This window comes from Fukomys damarensis, unplaced genomic scaffold (genome assembly GCF_012274545.1).
Source record: "Fukomys damarensis isolate Sample0158 unplaced genomic scaffold, DMR_v1.0_HiC HiC_scaffold_1, whole genome shotgun sequence".
Lineage (NCBI taxonomy): Eukaryota > Metazoa > Chordata > Mammalia > Rodentia > Bathyergidae > Fukomys > Fukomys damarensis.
This window is the reverse complement of record NW_022900913.1, coordinates 56,089,739-56,100,970: the sequence shown is the minus strand read 5'-3', so window position 1 is coordinate 56,100,970 and position 11,232 is coordinate 56,089,739. Positions and strand designations below refer to the sequence as shown.

The following is an 11,232-nucleotide window of genomic DNA, read 5'->3' as shown; positions in this document are numbered from 1 at the left end:
CGAGGCCTACACATGCTAGGCAAATGCTCCACCACTGAGAAGCTACATCCCTCATCCCGATGCCTCTAGTTTTGCAAGCATGTTAGCTTTTTCAAGTTTTAACAATTACTTACCAATAATTATTTCAGCAGCATTGATCAAAACAGGTGCAAATCTTGGCTGAGACAGATTCCTACAAAATAAATTTATTTAATGAAATTTGCACTCATTGTTCTACCAGTTCTCAACAAAGATCAAACTAAAAGTGTCTCTCACTGGGTGATAAAGAAGGACTTGAGATGCAAAATACAGACTTCACAAACATGAAACATACCTTATCAAGAAATTAAGAACACGACTAATTTCCTTTTCATCCCGACCTGCAAGTGCATTTGCAAGGACTCCTCTTCGATTTAGCTCCTTTATGATGGAAACTGTAACTTCAGGGGTCTTTATTATACAACTAGGCTAGAAAAATGTTCAAAGTCAACATAAGCAGAAAATAACATAAGGAAAAATATTACTGTCTTTCACTAAAATACCACAGTTCCAAGTCATGGTAATGCACAAACCAAGTACTAACCTAATTCTTTAAAAAATTTAGCATGGCAACAGCCCAAATGCCTATCAACTGGTGACTGGATAAATAAATGTGCTTTTTTAATAAAATGAAGTATTACTCAGCCATAAAGAATGATAAGAGACATTTACAGCTAAATGGATGCACAATGAGGCCATACTCTAAGTGAAATTAGGACACACGTGTAAATACTGAATAGTTTCTCTGGTTTGAGAACCTGAAAATATAAATGAGGACCAAAATGTGTAATAGATAATGTGAAATAGGAAGAAGTCCAAAGAGGAGGGGGAAGGGGAAGCGGGGTGGTGGTGGTAGAGAAAAGGAAAGAAGGGAAAAGAAAAATTATGATAAAAGGAAAAAACAGAAACAAGTCTTTGTAAATAGGGAGGGTCACAGGGGTTGAAGGAAGAGCAGGGGAATAGGGAAGAAATAAGCACCAAGGTATATTATGTAAAGGAACAAATTCCCAATGATGAACGTCATCATACTGTATACCTAAAATGTACCAATCAACTTAATTTTTAAAAAAAATGCTTTTCACTCACCTCAAGAACTCTATCAAGTGCCTTAGAGATCCTAAAATTTTTCAGATCTCTGTCATACAATTCTAGGTATTTCTTTGTTGGCTTGTTGATCACAATGTCATCCTGTATTGAGAAGTAAATTTATAGAGGAAGAAAATCAGTTATTTACAAAGTTCCATTCAAAACAAACTTTCTCATAATGAAGTGATACTTTAAAAACTCAGGGTCTTAAGGGGATTTAGCTCAGTGGTGCCACTGCCTACCTTAGACCAGAGTAAGATCCCCCATACCAAAAAGAAAAACAAAAAAAAAAAACACTCTAAAAACTCAGGGTGCCTCTACAGTACATCACAGATAATGTTCATATGCTCATAATCTAGATTAATTGAAAACAGAATAATTTGCCATTTTACTCTTACGATTTTTCAACTTACACAACTGCCTCAATGCTAAGCAAAACATACTCATTTCAACTTTTTTTATACAGCAGGCAATGTGTTTTAGTATAAAGAGAAATAAAACAAGAATCAGAAATACTAAACCAATCAAAATTTCCTTGTATCTCAATTTTCTCAAATGCCAAATGGAGACTTTACTGGCCGGGTGTTTTTGAAGATTCAATCAGATACTGTGTAAAACATTGTTTTGAATGTGGTAAAGCACTGTATTGTTATGCTATATTCAGGGTTATAAATAAAGTGTCCCTTGCTCTGCATTATTCTTCAATTATGGCCTCACTCTAGCAATCCATAGCCAATTCTGATAAAACAAAGAGGGAAATAAAGTTAAATATCACATGAACTATACTTCTCAGTAATGGGCAGGGATGAATGGCTACTCTAAGAAATGTCACCTTTAAAAAAAATATGAGCAACACACACCCGTTGCTTCATGTAATTTTTTCCTTTAATAAACGTTCGGTATGTAGGCCTCCTTCTCCTTGGAAGAGATTCCTTCTTTGCTTCAGATTTCCGATGTTTAACACTCAGAATTCCATTGGTCATTCCAACCACTATAGTCTCATCTTCATGCTAACAATTAGAAAAATAAGTTACTCTATTCCTAACTAATAGCTTATAGTATCTTTACTTCAAATTAACAGTTATGCTGTATTCAGATAATCACCAACAGTTCCATTCAGGGATTTAGCTCAGTGGTTCCGGCACCTGCCTTGCAAGTGCAAGGACCCGAGTTCCATCCATAGTACCCACCCCCACAAAAAAAATCAAATCTGCTCTGTTTAACAATGTTCTATGCAAAATGCTACAGTAAAGTCATTTTTTTTTCTTGTAGGATACCATTATATTGACAGAAGTTTTACTTGTAAACTATCACTGACAAAATCTATATAATGCTACAATAGTTAATGGCATCTTGAGAATTTTTCAGAATAATTTTTCTCCATCCTCTTATTTAAAAAGTACTATACGTGATGACTTTCTAAATAATCTTTCTCCCGCAAAATATTTCTTCATTAGTTTTTCCTCTTCTGGTTCAGATTTCTACATAACATATTCAAATATCCACCTACACAAATGTGGCTCCTTGTGAAACACAATAGTACAGATTTTGGAAAAAAGTTCACGAGGGAGCTATTTCATTTTGTTACGCCTTCCTCACTCCACCTGTGTGTGTGTGCAATCAAGTGAATCAACTTGCCTTTCTAAAATATTATCACCTTTGAGTTAAATGAGTTAATTACTACGTCACACCCAGCAATCATCTTAACTCAAACAGCTAATTTAAATACGAAAATAAACCCTAAAATTCCAATTTACTTTCACGTAACAGGCAAGGTAAGTGTTAACCTTAAAAAGAACTAAAAGTACTTACTGAAAGTGCAAGACTCAAAATTGAAGCTGCATAATCAAAACTGTGGACTACTTTGTAGGAAGTTGTGCTATATATTTTCACCTTCCTATTAAAAAAGAAAGTGGTATCAAAAATCATTTGCAGATTCTGTTTTTTAACAGAAAAGTGAAAACAATAAAGTAATATTGAAAAGTATTTCATCACTGAACCCCTTAAAAATTGAACTGTACTACAACACTAATCAGGTTTGAATAGACTTTGACTTGTCCATTATAAAGAACCAAAGGACAAACCAGGAATCACTGTCATCGGAAGAAAAAACTTGGGAGGAAGAGAAGTATCAATGATTGCACACTGACTGAAGTCAAGAGAGCAAGGTCTCATGCCCAGCCCTATAGGTACTTTGGTCCAGGGCACACCATGTTGGCAGGGCTCTTCTGCCCACTGTAGGACACTTAGCAGCTTCCCTGGCCTCTACCCCAACACAACAATAGCATCAACTCCCCCCCAAAAAAATGTCTCCAGGTACACTGGAGGTTCCCTGGGGACAAAAATCACTTCGGGTTGAAAACGACTATAAAGAGAACCAATTTGTATTTGTTTTTTAAGGAGACATCTAAAAAGATCAAGTACCAAGTTGCACAAACACTATTTCAGAAAATTATATGTATTTACATAATATATTCCTTTGGATTAAACATTTTCTAACTTTTAAAATACTTATAATACATGATAAAAACTAAGCCCTTTTCTAACTAGGCAAAAAACAATAAGAAAATATGGAAATAAAATGATTAACAATTGACGAATACAAGTAAACTCTACACCCATGCCATACTGCTAGATACATATGGCTACTGAACCCTCGAAAGGAGCTACTGAAAATGAGCAACTACATTTATTTTCATTAATTTAAAAATTGAAGTATTAAGCCGGGCGTGGTGGCGCCCACCTGTAATCCCAGCACTTGGGAGGCTGAGGCAGGAGGATCACTGTGAGTTTGAGACCAGCCTGGGCTGCATAGTGAGTTCCAGGTCAGTTTCAACTACATAGTAAGACCCTGTCTCAAAAAACCAACAAAACAAAACAAAACAAAATAAAAATTGAAGTATTGATTATAAGATACTATTGTATCCCAGTTTGTTTAAAGTGTTTCTAGTATCTCAATTTTGCAATGATTACATACTGAAACAATCTATGTATTTTATTTTTATAGTACATATTATACTGAGTTAACCTTTTTTTCCCCCCTTTGAGACAGGGTCTCACTATGTAGTTGAGGCTGACCTGGAACTCACTACGTAGCCCAGGCTGGTCTCGACCTGGCAGCGATCCTCCTGCCTCAGTCTCCCGGGTGCTGGGATTACACAGGCGTACGCCACCATGCCTGGCATATTGAGTTAACCTTTTTAACGTGGCTACTAAAACATTTAAAATTACATATGTAGCTCATAGTATATTTCTACTGGGAAGAACTGTTAGAGAACATAACAAATGGAATACTAAGTACCTATTTAAAATACCCTACCAATGTACAGAAATGTTCACACGAAAGTTTTAAATTTTAAATAATATAAAATAAATATATCATATATTAATGTATTTTTCTATTATGAGTATACTCAAAATAAAAATTTCAAAACATCGAATATTTAATCACCAATATTGATAACTTTCTTTCTCAAGCAGTAAACACCTAAACACTGATGACTCACAAAGAAAATTAAAATGCTAACCTATCCAGTGAACCAGAAAGTAACCTCTGTCCAGAGCTGCTCAGACATAAACATGTCACAGTTTTGTGATGGTTTTTCAGAGATACGAGCAACTGTCCTCCTTTTAACATGTCCCAGACTTTAACATAACGACCTCCTATAAAAAGAAATAGCATTAGTTTGATAATCCACCCATATATTCAAAATTTTATAGACCCAAAAAGTATTCTTTGCTGACATTCCACAGATCAGAGGAAAAGTGGGCAATTCCACAGCCAGACTACCTGGTTTGAATATCGGCTCTACTGCTTACTGACTGTGTGACTGACAGTATATTAACAGTTCCTACCTCACAGAGATGATTAAATACTTTCTTATTTTTAGATGCAAAGAACTGCCTAGCAAAATAAAAAGTATAAGTAAAAACATTTCTAGGAAATGCTAATAAAACCCTTGTTTAAAAAAAATTCTGAATAACCACGGAAATGAATAATGTAGATCGCGTTTCCTAAGTATTTTGTGAATACCAACAAAACTCATAAACTTTCCTATAATTTTATTCTAAGAATTGGAAACATCTTTCCTTAGCAGTAATTTAACCCAATGATCTAAAAAGAACTTTAAAAACTCAGCATCTTCTTTCATCAAAGTATCAAGCAGAAGTTTAGAAGAGAAAAATGGGTGGGATGGGGGAATAATGAAGTTCTTATATACCGTCCTCTGACCAGGGAACAGGGAACTGAAATCACGATCCCCATCTTCCCATTCCCTGTGGCAGCCTATGACAAGAATTATACTTTGAAACCACTAATCTGGTACAACCTCTCATTTTTAAGGTCTAGAAACACTGACCAAAGTCACACAACTAGTGGCACAGTAGAAATTAGCATACAGCTTTCTGTTTTCTTTGTTCAATTTGGCCTTATTTCCATTTCTCAAAATAACAGCAAGAAAACAGAAAAAGCCAAAAAGAAAGACTACATACACTACCATATATATAGTACCTACACATTCTTGTAATACCAACACATTTTTGCTTCGACAAATGAGAAAAAACAAATAATTTATTCCATGATTATGAAAATGTTCTGTGCTAAAATTAACCAAAAAAATCCTGTTGCAACTGGATGAAAATTATCAAGCCCCTTTTCTACCAAGAGTCACAAAGAAAGAGATTAAGTCTGATCTAAAAGAACCCATTGCAAAGGCAGCTGAAAATTTCTTAGGACAGTGGTAGTGAACCTACGGGAAGCATGCAACAGCTGGCTGGTTATTTGTATCACTGAAAGCTCTAAAAGGTTCACAATCACTGTCTTAGGAATAAGAGTACACAGTACATAATGTAAGATCTCAAGTTCTGAGATTTCAGACTTGTCATATCAATTTGCTCTGAACAAATTAGAAATTTTCATTTATTTTCTTAGTTGTAAAATAGGGAGAAAATCAACTCTTTAGGACATTAGAGATAATATGTATACAATAGCACAGCACCATATATGGTGGTACAGACCCTCAATCCCAGCACTCAGAAGGCCTATGAAAGGAGTTCACAAACTCAAGGGCAACATGGGCTGCACAGAAAGTTACAGGCTAGCTTGGGTTATACAGAGAGATCTTGTTTCAAAATCCTCTCCAACTAAAAAAAAAAAAAAAAAAAAAAAAAAAGATTAGGTATTCCATACACTCAATAAATGACAACTACTTGTCTGTCCCACTATCAACTGTTTGTGCAGGAACTTAGAAATGTAATTCAAGTGCATACTGATGAATCATAATATTTAAGGTTTATATTTGTTATAAATAATTGACAACAAAAAATCAGATTCAAAACCAACAATATTGGTAAAAGCTATTTTCATAAGAAATACCTGAAGACACCAGAAGACCTCCAGAGGGGAAAAGCAGGACACTCTCCACTGGCTGCCCATGCTCAACAGACAGAATACTCTTACTTGTTCGTGCATCAAACATCTTCACAGTATGATCATATGACCCTAAAACATCAATTTTTGTATTAACGTAGTGAATCTGGCTGCATATATATGTATATATATATTCAGAAAGACCCAGCGCTTCCAAACCCTTTGCTATTAAGGATTTTTGTTTGTTTTTTGCTATCCTGGGGATCAGACTCAAAGCCTGGCAAATACAGTAGGCAAGTGTTCTACCTCTAAGCTACACTCTACCCCTACTGACAATTTTTGAAGATGCACTATACAATACTATGCAGAATCCATCTTGTTTTGATTTAAATTATTCCTATCTGAAAACTATAGTCATGGTAGTGTCATCTAGGAACCTTTATGCAGGCAACCAGAAAAACTTAGACTGTGTAGTGCCCCGGGTGCTAGAGACTTTCTGAAAACCAGTGTACTAAACTCACTGCCATTCAGACAGTCTGCTATGTTTTCAAGACACTCCGATATTTCCAAAGACATTCACAGGACAGTTAGAACAACCATTAAAAAAAATAAAAAGAGCCAGGCGTGGTGGTGCACACCTGTAATCCCAGCACTCGGGAGGCTGACAGGAGGATCGCTGTGCGCTCAAGACCAGCCTGAGCTACATATTGAGTTCTAGGTCAGTCTCAACTATACAGGAGACCCTGTCTCAAAATACCAAAAAAAAAAAAAAAAAAAAAAAAAAAAAAAAGTGGCATCAATAATACAAAACCTATTCTTATTTCAGCTGTGACCTTAGAGCTATTAAAAAAAAAACAAACTTCTCAATCCCAAAAGAATCCCATAGCAATTAAGTGCAAAGAATTCACCAACCTGTTACAAAGAGATCTGGGTTCAGCTTGCTAGCACATCCACACCGCACATAATCAGAATGTTCTTTGAATGTCATAACTTCTTTGGTGTTTGGTATATCCCATAATTTAACAGAATAATCATCAGCCCCAGAGACCACATGGTATTTATCAGCTGTAAAATCTACTGTATGAACTGCTCTGAAAAATCAAGTGTCAGTATATTAAAAAGCAAGAAAAAAAGATATTTCTTGTATCTTCTAACATAACAATGCTTTTGGCCTAGATTTAAAAAACTGCAGTTCGGAGAATATTTATAGAAGAAAAAGAAAACCTTTGAAACAGGTACTCGCTAAGTCAATTTAAAAATGTAATACCATTATACTATTAAGTTAGTACAAATGCTAAGCAGTAGCCTTGAGTTGTATTTTCTAATTAATAACTCTTAATAACTTAGCCTCTTAATAAAAATGAATGTTCTAAACGTAGGAGCAAAGGTACTTTAATTTTGTTTGAATTTCAAAAAGTTCTTTAAAAAATTCTAAAAAGATTTGTCGGTGACTAAGAGCATGTTAGGCAAATTCTGTTATGTTTTAAGTGATTAAGAATATCCTGATGGTATACAATAAAAAATATACTTTTGAGATTTTTAAATCAATAGATTTCAGTATAGGCACTGATGATCATGAAACAAAGTTACAGTATAAAATTATGATAATCATTCAATTTATCAAGGGGCAAAGTACCACAAATTCAAGAAGAAAACTTCCACCTGAGAGCCTCCAAGATAGTCCTGGCCTATAGTCCACTCACCAATAGCTGTAAGATTGCTTCTACACCAGTGACTCACAAATTCAACTGGGCCACAGACCCCACTGAGATGTTAATGAATGTTATGGAACATTTCTCCATCTAAGCACACATTTCCTAAAATATCACACACATTTTAGAGAATTCATGAGCCCCAAGAACCAGACCATCAAACCCAAACAAAGTTCTCTCATCTTCTGATAGGTAATCCTCACAAACTGCCATAATTTTATTCAAAGACCAGAGACAGAGCTTTCAATAAAACAAAACCACATAAAAAAGCAACTATATGCTTTGTATGCTTACTTTGTATGACCTTCAAACTGTCTGAGGGGAGCCCTCCCACTTATATCAAAGAGCTGAACTCCACCATCTTCACTGCCAGCCACAAGCAATTTACCATCCTGTCGAAAAGTAGCACAGTATGCTGTGTCTTTAAACCTGGAAAATGTTTTGATAGGTTCTTGAGAGTATCTGCCATAAATGTGAATCTATAAGATAGAAAACATTATTTCATCAAATTGATCAAGCTGAGTAATAAATTACATATATTAAAAAATTTTTAAATTATCATTGTACTTACTCTTGAAGAAGCTGTGACTGCATAGTTATATGGAGGCTGAGGGGAAAAGTCTACTTTTGACACTGCACCAAATTCTTTAATCTGAACAGGAGTCTTAATGAGAAAGAATGTAGAGCATTAACAGAGTTACAACTGGGAAGATTTATTTAAGCATTATATTAATTTCTTACCAGTCATTTCTTTTCTTAGTAACATTTATTAGTTTATATTCTACAGACATACAGAAGCAGCAAAAAAGATCCCTCTCCCATCACCCACCCTTTTTTTTTTTTTTTTTTGGTACCAGCAATCGAACTCAGGACCTCTTGCATGCGAGGCAGGCAAGAGAACCACTGAGCTAAATCCCTTGCCCAACCTACCCTATTTCAGTTGCCATTAAAGTTAATAAACATGTGGCCAGAAAAGCCACACCTTATGCCCTAAGTTCAGCGGTAAGTTTACTGCAGTACTTCCCACCAAAGTTATACACTTATGTCTTTAAATGAAAACGAAGATGATCATACCATGTAGGCAGTTCTATCTTTTCATTTTTGTATTAAATAACCCATTTTAGCCAACTTTTCATATTAGCAATAGATTTAACACCCTTTAGAAAGACAACATTATTCACTATCCTAGCCCACTAGTAATGAATGGAATCAAATTTTTTGAGAATTCTTGTACTACATATAATACTTCAATTAAAATCTTTATATAATATTTTTAGCAAACTTTTAGAAGTATACTTATTAGTATGTTCCAAGATGTGAGACTACCAAGCAAAAAAGTACATGATTTAAAAATCATAATAGATGTGAAAGTGACCTCCAAAAATGGGCACGTCTCCCTCCCCCAATTAGCAGTGACTTCTCAAAATTTTTCATTTGTTCAGAAGATGAACAGTACCTGATTTCTCTTAACTTACACTTAAAAAATTTTTATAATTTGTTTTTTTGAGTGAAACTGAGACTGTTTTAATATATTTATAAGCCATTTATATTTCTTTTTCCATAAACCTCTTAATTACATACTTATTGCAGTTTTCTATTTTGCCTTTTGTTTTTCTGGTAGTGGGGATTGAACTCAGGGACCTCATACTTCGTGAATGATATGCCCAGCCTTTAAAAAAAATTTTTTTTGCAACAGGGTCTTGCTAAGTCCCTAAGTTGCCCAAACTGAGCTTAAATTTATAATCCTCTTGACTCAGCCTCCTAGAGTGCTGGGATTACAGGTACTTACTAACATGGCTGGATTAGTTTTTCAGTTAAAAAAAAAACAAAAAAACAAACTCCAAACAAACACTAATTTCACAGCACTTTTTCTTAAAAAAAAAAAACCTTCTTGCATACGAGATTAAAATTCTAAAATTCAAGTCATTTGACACTGATTAGTCATGTGCTCTGTGCTAAGTACTTGTATGTCTAAAATGATTAAGTGGCACAGACTTTTATAAAATCCAAGAAAACACAGCTAACTGCCTAAACTATAAGCTGCTCACAGTTTTTAATTAATATTTCTTTTGGGTTTTTAGAGACAGAGTCTCACTATGCAGTTCAGGCTGATGGAGATCCTTTCCTGAGGGCTGGGATTACAGGCATGTGTTACCATACTCTGCTTTATTTAGTATTTCTGTTAAGCATAACCAAAGTATAACAATGCTGGAGGAAGTGGCATAAATGAATAAATGCATATATCCCTTCCTCCTTCCTTGTCTCACATACTTACCTTATAGTTGTTCCAGTAGAGGGTATCTTGGGTGATTTTTTCGCCAAGTATAGGGTATGTCTGAATAGCTGCAGGCTTATAACCAGCCATGATTTCATACAAGTGCCGTGCTGTCCAAGAATCAGTAATTTGGAATTGATATTAGAAATAAATCTGAAAAGAAAATATTTTTAAAGATGTATTATTTATAAACTTGTATACACAGATAAGATTTTTTTTTTTTTACTCTACATTCTTTCAGAAGGCTGTGTGGAAATTTGCAGACTAGTGACTAATAAATCTTTTAAGAGACCATCTAAAGAAATAGGAAGGGCTACTATAATGTGTGACCTACTCAGCTGTATAGACAGGCAGCATACAAAATGTTCTAACACCTACCTGGCTAGGCTGGACACTTGGGAACAAGTCTGGCTCATACTTCCAGTAGTCAAACCAGAGAAAAAAACATGCTGGCTTATACTGCTAATTTTTTGACAATTGGAAACATTAAGATAAAACTACAACCTCACAAGGCGTGCTAGTGCATGCCTGTAATCCAGCACTTGGGAGGCAAAGGCTGCAAGATCACCATGAGTTCAAGGACAGGACTATGTAGTGAATTAAGGCCAACCTGGACTACATAACAAGACCTTATCTCAAAAACATAAATGACAGGTATAAAAATTTAGTATAGAGGGGCCGGGGATTTAGCTCAGTGGTTCGGTGGCCTGCTTTGGAAGCGCAAGGACCAGAGTTCAATCCCCAGTACCAAAAAAAAAAAAAAAAAAAAAAAA

The 11,232-nt window shown here is 35.1% G+C and overlaps 1 protein-coding gene across 5 annotated transcripts in view; it reads right to left on the bottom strand.

The window, feature by feature from the left end:
- Nucleotides 1–11,232, bottom strand: part of Utp15 (UTP15 small subunit processome component) — a 16,909-nt gene that overhangs the window by 3,465 nt on the left and 2,212 nt on the right. For all 5 annotated transcript variants that reach the window (XM_010635186.3, XM_010635182.3, XM_010635184.3 and 2 more), the window contains 11 exons: nucleotides 10,460–10,612; nucleotides 8,756–8,848; nucleotides 8,479–8,663; nucleotides 7,385–7,563; nucleotides 6,479–6,604; nucleotides 4,632–4,767; nucleotides 2,917–3,001; nucleotides 1,965–2,114; nucleotides 1,105–1,206; nucleotides 314–447; nucleotides 114–172 (listed from right to left, as the gene is read on the bottom strand). In XM_010635186.3, coding sequence (XP_010633488.1) covers nucleotides 114–172; nucleotides 314–447; nucleotides 1,105–1,206; nucleotides 1,965–2,114; nucleotides 2,917–3,001; nucleotides 4,632–4,767; nucleotides 6,479–6,604; nucleotides 7,385–7,563; nucleotides 8,479–8,663; nucleotides 8,756–8,848; nucleotides 10,460–10,549 — 1,339 coding nt within the window. In that variant the 5' untranslated portion in view covers nucleotides 10,550–10,612. The remainder of the gene's footprint in view (nucleotides 1–113; nucleotides 173–313; nucleotides 448–1,104; nucleotides 1,207–1,964; nucleotides 2,115–2,916; nucleotides 3,002–4,631; nucleotides 4,768–6,478; nucleotides 6,605–7,384; nucleotides 7,564–8,478; nucleotides 8,664–8,755; nucleotides 8,849–10,459; nucleotides 10,613–11,232) is intronic.